The sequence below is a fragment of the Podarcis tiliguerta genome (genome assembly GCF_965153285.1).
Source record: "Podarcis tiliguerta genome assembly, chromosome: 10".
NCBI lineage: Eukaryota > Metazoa > Chordata > Lepidosauria > Squamata > Lacertidae > Podarcis > Podarcis tiliguerta.
In genome coordinates, this window is record NC_139543.1 from 58,789,709 (window position 1) to 58,804,526 (window position 14,818).

At 45.4% G+C, this 14,818-nt stretch overlaps 1 protein-coding gene across 1 annotated transcript in view; it reads right to left on the bottom strand.

Annotated features, from left to right (window-relative positions):
• Nucleotides 1-14,818, bottom strand: part of SLC15A5 (solute carrier family 15 member 5) — a 47,551-nt gene that overhangs the window by 4,334 nt on the left and 28,399 nt on the right. The window contains exon 8 of the mRNA XM_083402170.1: nt 11,719-11,850. Within this exon, the coding sequence (XP_083258296.1) occupies nt 11,719-11,850 (132 nt within the window). The remainder of the gene's footprint in view (nt 1-11,718; nt 11,851-14,818) is intronic.

Below are 14,818 nucleotides of genomic sequence, written 5' to 3' on the forward strand. Positions count from 1 at the left end.
CACTTGTCTACGGACATGTGTTTCACCCTCAACTCCATGCCCACAAGTATAAGACAGGAGAGCTCACATCATAAACTCTCCAACAGATCTTGGTTCCTCATTTGATTTCTGGGTGAGTTCCCAAAGTCATAGCTTTGGTTTCTGAACAAATCAAACCTCTGTTTCTTCCCAACTGCAAATGAGCCTAGATAATCCCCATGATGTGTCTTCCATTCAGTGAAGGGGAAGGGGGCAAGCTTGCCCTGTCCTTCTGGAAGCATCACTACCTGGTTGTTTCTATGGCAACACACCCAGTATCTTACCAACTCTTTAGACATGTACAAAGGATGCTTAAGAGGCTGGACTAGGGCTATGAATTTAGCAAACAGACTAGTTTGACCACCAGGCAGTTCCTTATACTACAGACTCACAACGTACAGAAATAAAACCACAGGCTTGGAGGGAACCCAAATATATCAGTCAAACAACTCCACAATTCTATAACAGTGCAACCAATATTTTTGAAAGGCCAAACTGGGAGTTAAGGTGTAAGAGCAGCTGGGCCTGTGGGGTGAGATGTTTCTGCCCTTCTCTTGGACAACCGCAAACACAACTTTGTTAAGCAATCTCCTCCACTGGATCAACAAGAATAAGCTGTCAGTTGCCAGCCGGGTGCCAGCAGAGTTTGCTCTCGCTCAGTTCCTCAGACAAAAACTGCCTTCATTTGTCAGGGAGCAGAACAGCAGCACCTCCTCCTCCACTCCCCTTGTCTTACTCCTCAAAGATGCAACAGACTGAGCCGAACTCCCAGAGCTAGGTTTAAAACATATCATTTAACACTGTCAGCTGACTGAGAACCTAGGAACTATATACTTCCCCCTTTAGTAGCTTATAAACTTTTAGAGCCATCATTCATAATCAAGCAGCTTTTCATTTTACACATCCCAGCGGCTGCAAGGACTCGAGAAGAGAATAAGTGTGTCTGACGGCAAGGAAGGGTTTTATATGGGTCCCTGTGCTACAGCTTATGGGTGGGAGGGAAAATCTATTTTTTGTTTGCATATTAATGAGAACTGACTTAAGTTGCACTTCTCAAACCAATATGCAAAGCGAAGCACAGCTACCTTTGAAATTCGCACACTTCTGAATTTTGCGACACAGTTCTCCAACAACAACAAAAGGCATATAATTCAGAAAACAAGAAACAAAAATGCATTGTGTTGGGGGAAAGTGTGTGCATTAGGAAATACTGCATACAAAAATGTGACCATTAGGTGTAATTTGCACTGATGCATGTTCAAAAGGTGTTTCTTTTTCTTTCTTTTTTTTAAAAAAAAGATTGCTGCAGAAATGCAGAGAGCTGAATTTAAGACTTCAAAAAATGAGAAGTAGAGAGGAATTGAAATAGACAGATTTGCTCATCCTTAGACACAGTTCATTTTGTTGAGTTCAACAGAAACTGGCTAGAATAGGGATCAGGGAGGAAATAGTTTGAACCACTCTTTGCTGTGGACTGACTGAATTTGACATTCTCAAAACTACTAGTGGATCAGAAGGCAACTTCCAGTCAGATCACACGTTCCTCCAGATTTTGCAATGCATTTTTCATGCGTCAAAGTCATGCTCAAAAATACATATTTTGCGTTAATGTACATGGAAGCATCTTTTTTTTTAGAAAAGTGTGTATATTTTATTTTAAACATGGATATCTTATGTAAATAGTGCACACAAAATAGATACAATGAACAGATCCAATGCACTGGAACAAATAAGACCCAACAAATTAAGCTGCAATAGGACGAAAATAGGATGGAATTAGATGCCCAGTCCATCCCAAACTGAAGTTTAGGAATGGGAACTAGAAGCCCCAGGGGTTGGCATGTGTGGAGCAAAGTGGCAGAATCTTCACACCAAGTTGTGAAGCCTGTTTGTTATAGACTCACTTTGAGCTCACAAAAAGTATTTGAAACAGATTTAAAATGCTCATAAGAATAGGCAGCTCTATGGGCGGAAGTGACATGCATATGTTTGGAAGTGTATATCAGAAACAGACCCCAGACTCAAGTTTTGAAGGTTTTCTTAAATTCAACTAAAGGCCAACAATTATTGTTCATATTAACTTTGCTCTGGAAGAATCATTGATATTTGTGGATGTTCACATACTCCTAAATCATAGCCCTGCAATGTGAGGACTAAGAGACGGGCAACAAAAGTAGATTCTGTTTGCCCTTATGGTGGCAAAGATACATATACTGCAAAGCTGGAATGACAAATAACCTCCCATTCACTACTCAGTCATCCGAAGATCTCACTGCCCTTTCTACATTTGAATACAAGGCTTATAATTGCCAATCTAATTTAGACATGTTTGGACATATTGACTTCCTATATTAATCTAGGCTTTTAAGTTAGGATTGATGGAATATTCCTCCTGTTAATGTTAGATGGCAATGTTTTTAATCTGGCTTTCTCCCCTCTTTCCTTCTGTTTTCTTTTCAAAATAATAATCATCATCTTTTAAAATATTGATCTCATTTTTAACCAATCTGGCTTTTCAGCAACCATGTAATTCCACTTTAGGAAAATGCTGGTAGCCAGGTTCAATCGGAGACTGAATGAGAGGATCACCATCACACATAGCTATATTTTTATTTCAGAATTTACCTGTCATTGTAAAGTCTATCAATGGTGGCTCACACCCAAATGGAACATAAAAACAATGTTAATCATATTCTCATTTTTAAAAACCCTCCACACATTATAAAGATTTTAAACAGTAGCAGCTAACACAATACACAGCACTACACATATTATTTAGGTGTAGCCCAGAGGATAGCTCAGTTGGTAGATCATGAGACTCTTAATCTCAGGGTTGTGGGTTTGAGTCCCAGTTTGGGTGAAAGATTTCTGCATTGCAGGGGGTTGGACTAGATGGTCCTTGTGGTCCCTTCCAACTCTATGATCCTATGAAAAGCAGTGGGGAACCGCTTGAAACCCAGTAAAATAGAGACCACATAGGGATGGAATTCTACCGATATGGGGCCACCACTGAAAGGGCATTGTTTATAATTTGATGGATCTTTTTGGTACACCCATGCAGAGTGCTTCTGAGATTGATTGTAATGCCTGGGCAGGTTCATATGGGTGTAGCTGATCCTTCAAATAACCTGGTCCCAAACTGTCTAGGGCATTGAAGGTTACCAGCAGCACCAGAACATAGTAAGCTGCCTTATACTGACTCAGACAATTGGTCCATCTAGCTCCGTGGCTCTGCAGATTTCAGACAGGGGACATTCCCAGTCCTACCTGGAGAAGCTAGAGATTGAAGCTGGGACCTTCTGCTTGCAAGGCAGATTCTCTACCATGGAGTTGCAACCTTTCCCTGAAATTTAAACTGGACACAGAAACAAGCAGGGGCCAATGTATGTCCAGAGATTGCCATAAGTCCAGATTTTCCCAGACATTACTGGGATTTCAAAGGCGGAATTGATGTCTGGAGGGAATTTCCAAAAGGTGGTGCTTTGTCCTGGATCTTAGGCAAGTCAAACAAAAAAAGTGTTTGGGGTCTTCCTAAAAAATCTCAACAACTTTCGGAAATATGGCAACCCTAAATGTACCTGGTATGCCATCTGGTCCCTACAAGCACCCAAGCAGTTGCAGTCGGTACCAGTGTAAGTTTCAGAGCAGTCTTTAAAGGCTGCCCCATGTATGGGGCATCCCAACAGCCTAGCATGAATGTAATCGGGCTCTTATAACCGAGGTGAGATGGAGTCAAAAAGGAACCGGTTCAGGGCAGTCTCCTTCACTCTTAACCTCCAACCCAAACCCGAATGTACATATTTGCACTTCAACTTTTTAGAAAAAAAAACTTCTCTCCATAACAAGTAGCACAGGGGGATAGGTTTTGTCATGTGTCTCATTAAAATGTCAAGGGAGGTAGAAAGAGCCTTAAGAAATCCACTTCCCCAGCTTGTACTGAAATATCACTGTCACCCGTCATCTGTTTGCACTCATCAAATTCCCAAGAAGTCTTATTTTATCATATTCACACCATCCTTCATAGATACATTTTAAAAAATGATTAACGCCACTTAAGGCGCCGGGTGACTATCTTACCCACTTTGCCAGAAAAAATGCAACTCTAGACTAACAAGATTCTACGGGATGCAAATGAGGCTGAAATATCCTTGTCTGAAAGTTCTTCAAAATTCTGCGCCATTGTGGATCTGGGAAATTTGGGTTCCAATCCCCAAACCAGAGTGCTAGACCCGTTGGATGGACCTGGAGATTTGACAATATGCTAGCATCCCTTCCGTAGCAGGACAACCAACATAGAGTTAACTGTAAGCCTTACTGTAATGCACAGATGCATGAATTAATCTTTGGCACTGGTGGCTGGGGACCATTTGTACTGGCAGGGTGGAAGGTAGGGAGATGAACAGTAGGTGGCGCCAGAGCCAATGCCATTGTAATTCTAGTTTCCCCCTCATCCTTTCCTCTGCTGAATTGTACAAGATCAAAAGGGAGACTAAGGAGGAGGAAGCTTATAAGCAGTGCTACCCTCTGGACTGGTTGTAATAAGGCAGGCAAGTGGAGGGCGGTTGAAAGTTGGCGGTGCTCCAAAAGGTCGGTCTCAATTGGCCTTTATCACTCAGCCCTGTCCTTTCCCACCAACAACATGAGTAATGTATTATGTTTACTATGGTTCAGGTATTGGTGCTGGAGGAGACTCTTGAGAGTCCCATGGACTGCAAGAAGATCAAACGCATCCATTCTTAAGGAAATCAGCCCTGAGTGCTCACTGGAAGGACAGATCCTGAAGCTAAGGCTCCAATACTTTGGCCACCTCATGAGAAGAGAAGACTCCCTGGAAAAGACCCTGATGTTGGGAAAGATGGAGGGCAGAAGGAGAAGGGGGCGACAGAGGACAAGATGGTTGGATAGTGTTCGTGAAGCTACCAGCATGAGTTTGACCAAACTGCGGGAGGCAGTGGAAAACAGAAGTGCCTGGCGTACTGTCCATGGGGTCACGAAGAGTCGGACACAACTAAACGACTGAACAACAATAACAACAATGGTTCAGATATTAACAAAGTTAGTTGCACTGAAGATCCACTTAAATTAATAGGACTCTTTGCTCTAGGCAGGAAAAGCCAGTGCATTCCCCAGCAGAAGGGTCTCCTGCCTCTGCCTGAAAACATCCAGTGAGGGAAAGCCTACCGTTCCACCAGATAATTGGTGTTAGAAGTTCAACAGCAAAGATATTACAAGTGCAGCTCAAGGGTTAATTCTTTTTGTGTTAAAGTCAATGAGGTAGGAGGCAGGCAGATGGAAGTGTGGGTAAGAAACCAGCAGTGAAATAAACTTCACAGATGTAATATATACCCTGACTGGTTATGTAGTTCTGTGAGAGTTTTCCCTCTGTATGTTTAGTTGAATGTCTCCTTGACCTGTACAAGGCGTGAAGTAAGAAAGAGGGCTGCATTTCTTTCTGGGCGACCTTCCAGGTTCCGCATGCCGGTGGTGGGTGACGACAAAGGCAAAAGTGGGCAGAGCAATGCATGTAAATTTTGTACACAGGCGCTCAGCACACTCCTGTTTTTGCTACACCCAGGCCAGCAAAAGGCATTATCAGAGTTCAAGGACTCATTCAAGCTGGAAGAAAAACACTCTAGGAAGGTTGCAATGCTATTCTTCCAATAACAAAGGGAGGTAAGAGATGGTGACTTGCCCATGAACACTTCATGAGCTTCATGGCCGAGCGAGGACTTGAACCCAGTTCTTCTGGGTCCATGCCCAACATTTGAACAATTGCACTGTAACGGCATGGGTGCACGTACTGCAATACCTGAAAGCACAAACGGCTCCTCTGTCTCAAAGTTATTTCCCCTCTGAAGTGCCTATAGGGTGTTAAGAATCCTTAATTGCATCAAAGAAAGAAAGAATGAATGAAAAAGATCTTGTGACTCGACACATTTGCAGAGCAGCAAAATGGCACCGCATTAACATTACTTAACATGTAACATTTGCAACACACGCCCGCTCTCGCTACGCCCACCTCAGCTGGCAGAGGATGCATTACAATTTCTTGGCACCTTGGGGAGATTTTTGACCTTAACATTTAGCAAAGAGGAGAGCAGTAAAAATGATAAATTAATTTAAAGGTGGGGGGGGGGAGAGAAGAGGGGTGAAAACAGTTGGGAGCGATCAGGTATCAGAAAGAAAAGAAGGTGAAAAGTGAGCGGGGAGTTGGACATAAATTCTCAGATATTTAAAAAGCCTGCCATAAAGCAGATTCAAAGACAACACTTCCCCGCAGTTACTGATCCTTCTTGCCCCAAACACATTTCCCCTGCTTGGGGAGAGCCATAGCTCAGTGGGAGAGCATTTGCTCTGCATGCAGAAGTTCCCAGGAACTCTGGAATTGTAGCTCTTGAAGAGGAATAGGGGCTTAACAAACTACAGTTCCCAGAATTCTTTGGGGGAAGCCATGACTGTTTAACGCAGGGATGGCCAAACTTGGCCCTCCAGCCGTTTTGGGACTACAATTCCCATCATCCCTGACCACTGGTCCTGTTAGCTAGGGATGATGGGAGTTGTAGTCCCAAAAACAGCTGGAGGGCCAAGTTTGGCCACCACTGGTTTAACGTATCACAGTGCTTTAAATGGATGGTGCAGAAGCAGCTGTTAGGACAACTAGCTGCTAACTTGGTCTGATTTGGACTCTTCCCTGGCACAACTCTTACACCAGGGACAGTGTTCCTCAGTGGTCAGTTACACTGTCTCACTAGCATACCTTCCAACATCCTGCTGATGAAATAGGAGCATGGCTGGGCCACTCAACACTCTTTAAATGACCCACCCTCTGCCAATGCCTCTCTGCTTCCTCCTAAGTTACATCCACTCCCCTCAGTGACCCTACCTTCCCACTGGACAGCTCAACCTACAGGACCGCCTCTCCTGGTATGCCCCACGGAGGACCTTAAGGTCCATAAATAGCAAGACTCTAGAGGTCCCGGGCCCTAAGGAAGTCAGATTAGCCTCAACCAGAGCCAGGGTCTTTTCAACAGTGGCTCCGGCCTGGTGGAACGCTCTGTTTCATGAGACCAGGGCCCTGCGGGATCTGATTTCTTTCTGCAGGGTCTGTAAGACAGAGTTGTTCCACCTGGCCTTTGGCTTGGAATTAACTTGATTCCCTCCCCCTATTTCTTTTTCCCTTTTTCCTTCTGTGATGGAACTCCTACTTGGGGACTTCCCTGGCTTTTTCTGGCCCACGTAGGACCAGTCTGGATAGTTGGCCTTAGTGAAGACTTGACGTTTTCATCCCCAAAAAAGTTTTAGAGTTTCTGCTGAAATAAGGCTGCATTTTAATCTTGTTTTTTTAAGTTGTGTTTCAATCCATTGTTTTATATTTGGTGTAAGCCGCCCTGAGCTTGGTCTTGGCTGGGGAGGGTGGGGTATAAATAAATTATTATTATTATTATTATTATTATTATTATTATTATTATTAACAGAGACCCACCCCTCCTCACTTGGGTCCCCTGTCACTCAGATCCCTCCTCCCTCAGGGCTCACTACTCCTCCTGCCTCTGTGTTTGCTGTCATCATCACTTTGGTTGTTTTGTCCCAACAATTGCTCTCTGGCTCTCTCTCCCACTCCACCCACATGAAGGCTGCAGGGTTTGTTTTGCTTCCAGGTGAAGTTTTGATAGGGGTGGGGCTTCTGGAAGTGGGCACCACTTGGGCCACATGGCACAGAGAAGGAGAAAGAGAAGGGGGCAATGCACAGGCCCAAAGAGAGAGTATGGAATCCAAAACACGTATTTTGGTCCCACGCTCTGGCAGGAGCCAACTGACTTGTGTCAGAGTGCAGGAGCCCAAATGGGACATCCTGGGAAAGAATCAGAAGCTGGAGTGTACAAATATCTGTTGGAAATGTAAAGAAAAGGAAGGCACCTTCTATCATATGTGGTGGAAGTGCAAGCTAATAAAAGCATTCTCGGAAACCAGAGGCATATCCACTGGGCATAATAGGGAGTGATATCCCACAGAATAAGAAAAGAAATTTTATATGCCACAGCAGCAGCTAGAATAGTTTCAGCCAGCAAACGGAAAACCAAGGCAATACCTTCTAAATAAGAATGGATTTATAAGCTAAGTGAATACATAGAGTTGGCAAAACCAACAGCAGCCATAAGATCCCAAACATATCAAAATTTAAAACTAGGATGCTGCTAGCCCAGAGTTGGAAAGAAGACAAGTCCCTACCAGAGAAGAATGGCAGATCAAGTTGTTGGACTACGCTGAAATGGCAAAAATGACTGGAAAAATCAGGAAGACAAAAATTTTAATAAGGAACAGGGGAAATTTACAAGTTACCTTGGAGACCACTGCAAACAGTTAAAATTGTTAGCGGGCCCGCAATAACACTTGTAATGTAACGAGAACTATGGATACAATGGAGATATATATATTTTTTTATTATTACTGTATTATCAAAGATGCAGTAGAAAGGGTTTGACAATGGGACCCACAGAGGGGGAGGAGGGAATTTCACAGATTCGTGGAAATCTTGTACTTATGGGAGGTGTTGTGGTATGATTGTAAATTTGAATATGTAAAATAAAAAAAAACAATTTTTTTTGGGGGGGATTAGAAGCTGGAGTTAATTCTGGGGTGTCCCATTTAAATCAGGACAGTTGAGCAGTATGCACTAGAATGAGGAAGGCCCAGGTTCAAATCCTTACTCAGAGACACAAAGCTCACTGGGTGACAGTGCCAGACTCCCTCTCCTCCTCCTTTTCTCTCTCAGCCTACTCTACCCTAGGCTGAGGAAAGGTCATAGCTCAGGGGTAGCACATACACTTTGCAAACTGAAGGTCCCAGGTTCAATCCTTGGTAGGGCTTGGAAATCTCAAAGAGTCCCTGCCAGTGTTGACAGTTCTGACCTGAAGGGCCCATGGTGTGGATTCAGTATAAGGCAGATTCCTCTGTTCCTACCTCACTGGGGGTTGGTAAGATAAAACGGGAGAACCATAAGTATGTTGCCTTGAGAGAGAGAGAAAAAAAAGTTTAACAGTTTTCATCCTAAATTTGTGGATGGCCAGTTTGCAGGGTTGGCTAGAGAGGCAGGTCAAATGGGTGATTCAAGAGGCAAATGCTGCAGTGGTTTCACAAAAATTGCTTCACATTTAACAAATAATTGCATGTCAACAGATATTTGATACAAACAGTACCTGGTACTCTCAGAGCACCGCCTCCTCTAACATTCCACCATGTGAAAAATAGGTAAACTCTGGGTTGCCCCCTTTGTTAGTGCAACCCAACTCCCTGGAACCACTCTGGCATCTCAAGATGATCCAGAGAGTTTAAGAGACAGTGCTCCTCTAAAAGCTACGCAACTTTAAAAAGCTGTTAGTGGCTTTTTCAAAATTTCTATAAATCAGGGCTGTCCAACCGGACGACCGCAATCGACAGGTGGATCCCCGGATGATCGTGGTTGATCATGGGATCTTTATCGCTTGCATTGTTTAGAATCATGGCTCCTCCCCCCTTGGTCATTCCCTGCGTCTAGTGCAGGCTTCCTCAACCTCGGCCCTCCTGATGTTTTTGGCCTACAACTCCCATGATCCCTAGCTAGCAGGACCAGTGGTCAGGGATGCTGGGAATTGTAGTCTCAAAACATCTGGAGGGCCGAGGCGGAGGAAGCCTGGTCTAGTGTGAGTTCCTTTGTTGTCTGCTGCGTTTGTCTGTTAGCAGTTGTGTTGTTGGTGAGCCCCCAAATCTCAACAGCTTTGACCTGCTCCCCTAAAAAAAGCTCAGCAACTCCCCCACCAATGGGTAGATCACTGGCAGGTTTTTTTCCTGGGAGGAGACGTCTGTCTATGCTGTCTCTTGGGAGTTGGACGTCCCTGCTATAAACGAAGAGTGAAGCTGAAATAGATGTGCAAGGGTACACTCAAGTTGCTAAACCGAAATGTGATGGACACTTCTTGGTAAGGGAAGGGTCAAAGTTGGCAGATGATTGGTGGAAATCTCCTACAGCATAGATATGGTTACTTTAAATATAATTACATTTCTTGAAATGTACGAATTCCAGGCTTCTCTATCCAGCCGCCAAGACTCTCTTCAGAAGGTCAGCCCCACCCTCAAGGTATCCTCCAAACTGACCTCACCCCTTGCCAACTTCATAATATTAGTGACTTTAACATAAACCAAGTTGAAAGAGTGATCCAGCAAGCTCTTCTCAGGTTCTTAACACCACCCGTCCTACTATACCATGGTGATGCTTAATCAATGCTCATCTTTTTTTTAGTAAAGATCTCCACTCCACTTTTAGAGCTTGTGTTTCTACATTAAGCTGCATTTTCTTGTTGTTAAAAAACCCACCTCTCAAAATACATATTTAAATGTGCATTTTGATACACCTAAAGTACTAGGAATTGCATTGCAATATTCAGAGATGTATAAGGGATGCAGGTGATGCTGTGGGTTAAACCACAGAGCCTAGGACTTGCCGATCAAAAGGTCGGCGGTTCAAATCCCCGCGAGCTCCCGTTGCTCGGTCCCTGCTCCTGCCAACCTAGCAGTTCAAAAGCACGTCAAAGTGCAAGTAGATAAATAGGTACTGCTCTGGTGGGAAGGTAAAGAGCATTTCTGTGCGCTGCTCTGGTTTGCCAGAAGTGGCTTAGTCATGCTGGCTACATGACCGGAAGCTGTACGACGGCTCCCTCGGCCAATAAAGCGAGATGAACGCCGCAACCCCTGAGTTGGGTCACGATTGGACATAATGGTCAGGGGTCCCTTTACCTTTACTATACAGAGATATGCAAAACTTGCTCGGCAGCGTAGATCCAATATGCACAGGAACACAGGGGTGCCCACTGTGGTGCTCTCCAAATGTTGGAACTTTGTTCGACTTCACCCCCATAAGCCCCAGTCAGCATTCAGGGATGGTGAACATCTGGAAGGTACTGTGCCTAAGAGGTGTATATCAAAACCTTTCCACTTAGGAATTTGCAAATATCCTCCCTAGTTTTTAGTCTAGGACTACTGCTACTATTTTGGACTATGTCTCACACCAATCTGGAAGGCACCAGTCTCAGGAAGACTGGCTTAGTTTCTCAACTTTAGCATCCCTGGTCACAGAAATGCAACTGAAATGAATTAAATCAGAATTGTCTATAATAATTGAATCCAAAATAACGTAAGAGTGGTAAAATTAATGCACCTCTGAATACACCTTCAAGGCAGTTTTAGGTTTCGTAAGAAGCTCTGAGAAAAGAATGTGATTTCTGGTATTTTGCTCATCCTTAGCTCAATTCTCGTTTAAACAATTATTTGGCAAATAAATATCCTTTGTATACATATGTGAGGGGAAAAAACCTGCTCCGGTATTCTAGTGTAACCCGAGAATCCCTAGCTCATTTTCCAAGTGGAAGAGAAGGAAGTCCTGTATAATATATAAATAAATGCCACCCACACTAATTATTCTACCTATCAAAATAGGAATGATTCATTACATTTTGATGAATCCGGCTGCAACTTAGTGACCTACCTTAATCACGAAAAAGAGATCAATACGCTGCTGGCAGCTAGATTTTGTTATGTGCGTCTAATGGAAGTCAATGGCCAATAGGAAGAGGGTAAAAATCCCTACTGAGAGAGCAGTGCTGGGTGGGGTGGGAGAGAGGGAGGAAGGAAGGCACCCATCTTCACTCGGCTTAAAGGCTGTTTTACCTTGTGAGGCGGTGTAAGCTGCTTGAACAAGTAAAGCCTCCATGATGCAGCCAGCTCCACTGAAGAAAGTCAAGGCTTGCAAGGCAACTCCACGAATTCTGCCCGGCACAAACTTGTATGTAATGAAGGAACCTTTGAAGAAGAATGAAAAGAAATAGGTAGGGCGTGATTCCCTGGTTGGGGCGCAATGGTGCATTATCACAACTGCCTGCTGGGAGCGATATTTTATGTACAGTCATACCTCGGGTTACAGACGCTCCAGGTTGTGGTTTTTTCGGGTTAAAAGGTAAAGGTAAAGGTACCCCTGCCCATACGGGCCAGTCGTGTCCGACTCTGGGGTTGCGTGCTCATCTCGCTTAAGAGGCCGGGAGCCAGCACTGTCCGAAGACACTTCTGGGTCACGTGGCCAGCGTGATGAAGCTGCTCTGGCGAGCCAGCACCAGCGCAGCGCACGGAAACGCCGTTACCTTCCCGCTATAAAGCGGTCCCTATTTATCTACTTGCACTTGGGGGTGCTTTCGAACTGCTAGGTGGGCAGGAGCTGGGACCGAATGACGGGAGCTCACCCCGCTGCGGGGATTCGAACCGCTGACCATGCGATCGGCAAGTCCTAGACACTGAGGTTTTACTCACAGCACCACCCGTGTCCCTTTTTTTTGGGTTACGGACCACCAAAACCTGGAAGTACCGGAACGGGTTACTTCCGGGTTTCGGCAGTCACGCATGCACAGAAGTGCTAAATCGCACTTTGCGCAGAAGCGCCGAATTGCAACCTGTGTGTGCGCAGACGCGCCACTGCAGGTTGCGAATGCTGTGGGTTGCGAACGTGCATCCCACACGGATCACGTTTGCAACCCAAGCATCCACTGTATTGGATTTATATCCTGCCCTTCCTCTGGAAGGGCCCCAGGGCAGCAAACAAACCCCCAGGGCAGAACAAATGCCCAGTGCCCAAGTATTGCTTAAGGTAAATTAAGCTCCATGTACTCAGGAGGGGACAGAGGCAAAATTGCAGTGCAGGGATCGTTCTGGGTGGGGGACCTTTGTTTGCTCTTGTCAGGGTTGGAGTCAGATGCAGGTCAGCCGAAAAAGCAGAGCCAGTGAAGTTAACTTTTTATTTAAGGCAACAACCATACACTCAGCAACAGGTCTTGCCCTGTGGAGCAGTTGCCAGGATTGATGGCCCCTGCCTTCTACCCCCTTTAAGGCTCCTCCTCTGCCAGATGTTTCCCAAGCAGTCTCAAACTGCGTCTGGGCATCTCCAATCTCTGTTGCATCCTATGCATCGCTCTGCAAATCCTTGGAGACAAGGGAGAAGGGGAGCTTGTCTCAGTAGGAGAGGCAGGCTCCCTGTACTCTTCAGCAGCCTCTTGTCTCCTCCTCTGCTTCAGCCTCTGAGTCAGAACTGCTCCCTGTCACAGGCTCTCCCTGCTCACTAAATCCCATTGCCCCTTCAGCAACTATTCCCACTCTTCTCCCTCTGACTTCTCCCTAGTGTCCCACCACCAATCCCTGGGCTCTGAGCCTTTCTTAGGGTTGCCATACGTCCAGAATTTCCCAGACATATGCAGGATTTGGCTGTTGGGAACTGCGTCCAGGAGTACATCCCTGAAATGTCTGGGAAAATCTGGACATAAATCCAGACATATGCCAACCCAGATTGGAAGTGGTTTTCTGGGGGGAAATAGCTCTAAAACCTTAAAAAATGTTTTTGCAGAAGCAGCTCAACAACTTTTCTGTCTGGATTTTCACATTCTGAAATATGGCAACCCTACCCTTGTCCTCTGGGGTTCCCCTTGGGGGTTCTGGTGCCTCCCACCACTTCTTGTGATCCAGCCAGTCCCTGACAGCTCTCAACTTGGAACCTGTCCCACCATTTGCCCTTAGAAAGATCAGGAATGAGGAGCCTGCAGTCCTTTGCATGCTGTTGGACTCCAACTCCCATCAACCTCATTCAGCATGGCCAGTTGTCAGGGATAGAGAAGCTGTAGTCCAACAGCACTGGGAGAGCTACAGGTTCCCCTAAAGCTGCGTTAAATCCGTAGCATTCAAGATGGGTGCCGCTGTGTGAGACTGACCCATGGGAAAAGGTCAAGCCTTAAATTGCCACTGAACTATTACACTCTACGTGGGACTACCTCTGAAGATGACTCAGAAACTACAGCTAATCCAGAATGCGGCAGCTAGACTGGTGACTGGCAGTGGCTGCCGAGACCTTATCATACCAGTCCTAAAGGATCTACATTGACTCCTAGTATGTTTCTGAGCACGAGTCAAAGTTTTGGTGCTGATCTTTAAAGCTCTAAATGGTCTTGGCCCTGTATACCTGAAGGAGCACCTCCACTCCCATTGCTCAGCCCTGACACTGAGATCCAGCTTTGAGGGCCTTCTGGCAGTTCCTTCACTGTGAGAAGTGAAGTTACAGGGAACCAGGCAGAGGGCCTTCTTGGTAGTGGCACCCACCCTGTGGAGCACCTTCCCGTCAGATGTCAAGGAAATAAACATCTGACTTTTAGAAAGCGCCTGAAGGCAGCCCTGTATAGGGAAGCTTTTTAATGTTTGATGTCTTACTGTGTTTTAACTTGTTGGATGCCACCCAGAGTGGCTGGGGTAACCCAGTCAGATCATATAAATGACTACTACTACTAGAAGAAGAGGAGGAGTTTGGATTTGATATCCCGCCTTTCACTCCCTTTAAGGAGTCTCAAAGCGGCTAACATTCTCCTTTCCCTTCCTCCCCCACAACAAACACTCTATGAGGTGAGTGAGGCTGAGAGACTTCAGAGAAGTGTGACTGGCCCAAGGTCACCCAACAGCTGCATGTGGAGGAGCGGGGAAGCGAAACTCTTATGCAGCCTAGGATCCACGTAGCTACGGGACCGCCTCTCCTGGTATGCCCCGTGGAAGAAGAAGAAGAAGAGTTTGGATTTGATATCCCGCCTTTCACTCCCTTTAAGGAGTCTCAAAGCGGCTAACATTCTCCTTTCCCTTCCTCCCCCACAACAAACACTCTGTGAGGTGAGTGAGGCTGAGAGACTTCAGAGAAGTGTGACTGGCCCAAGGTCACCCAACAGCTGCATGTGGAGGAGCGGGGAAGCGA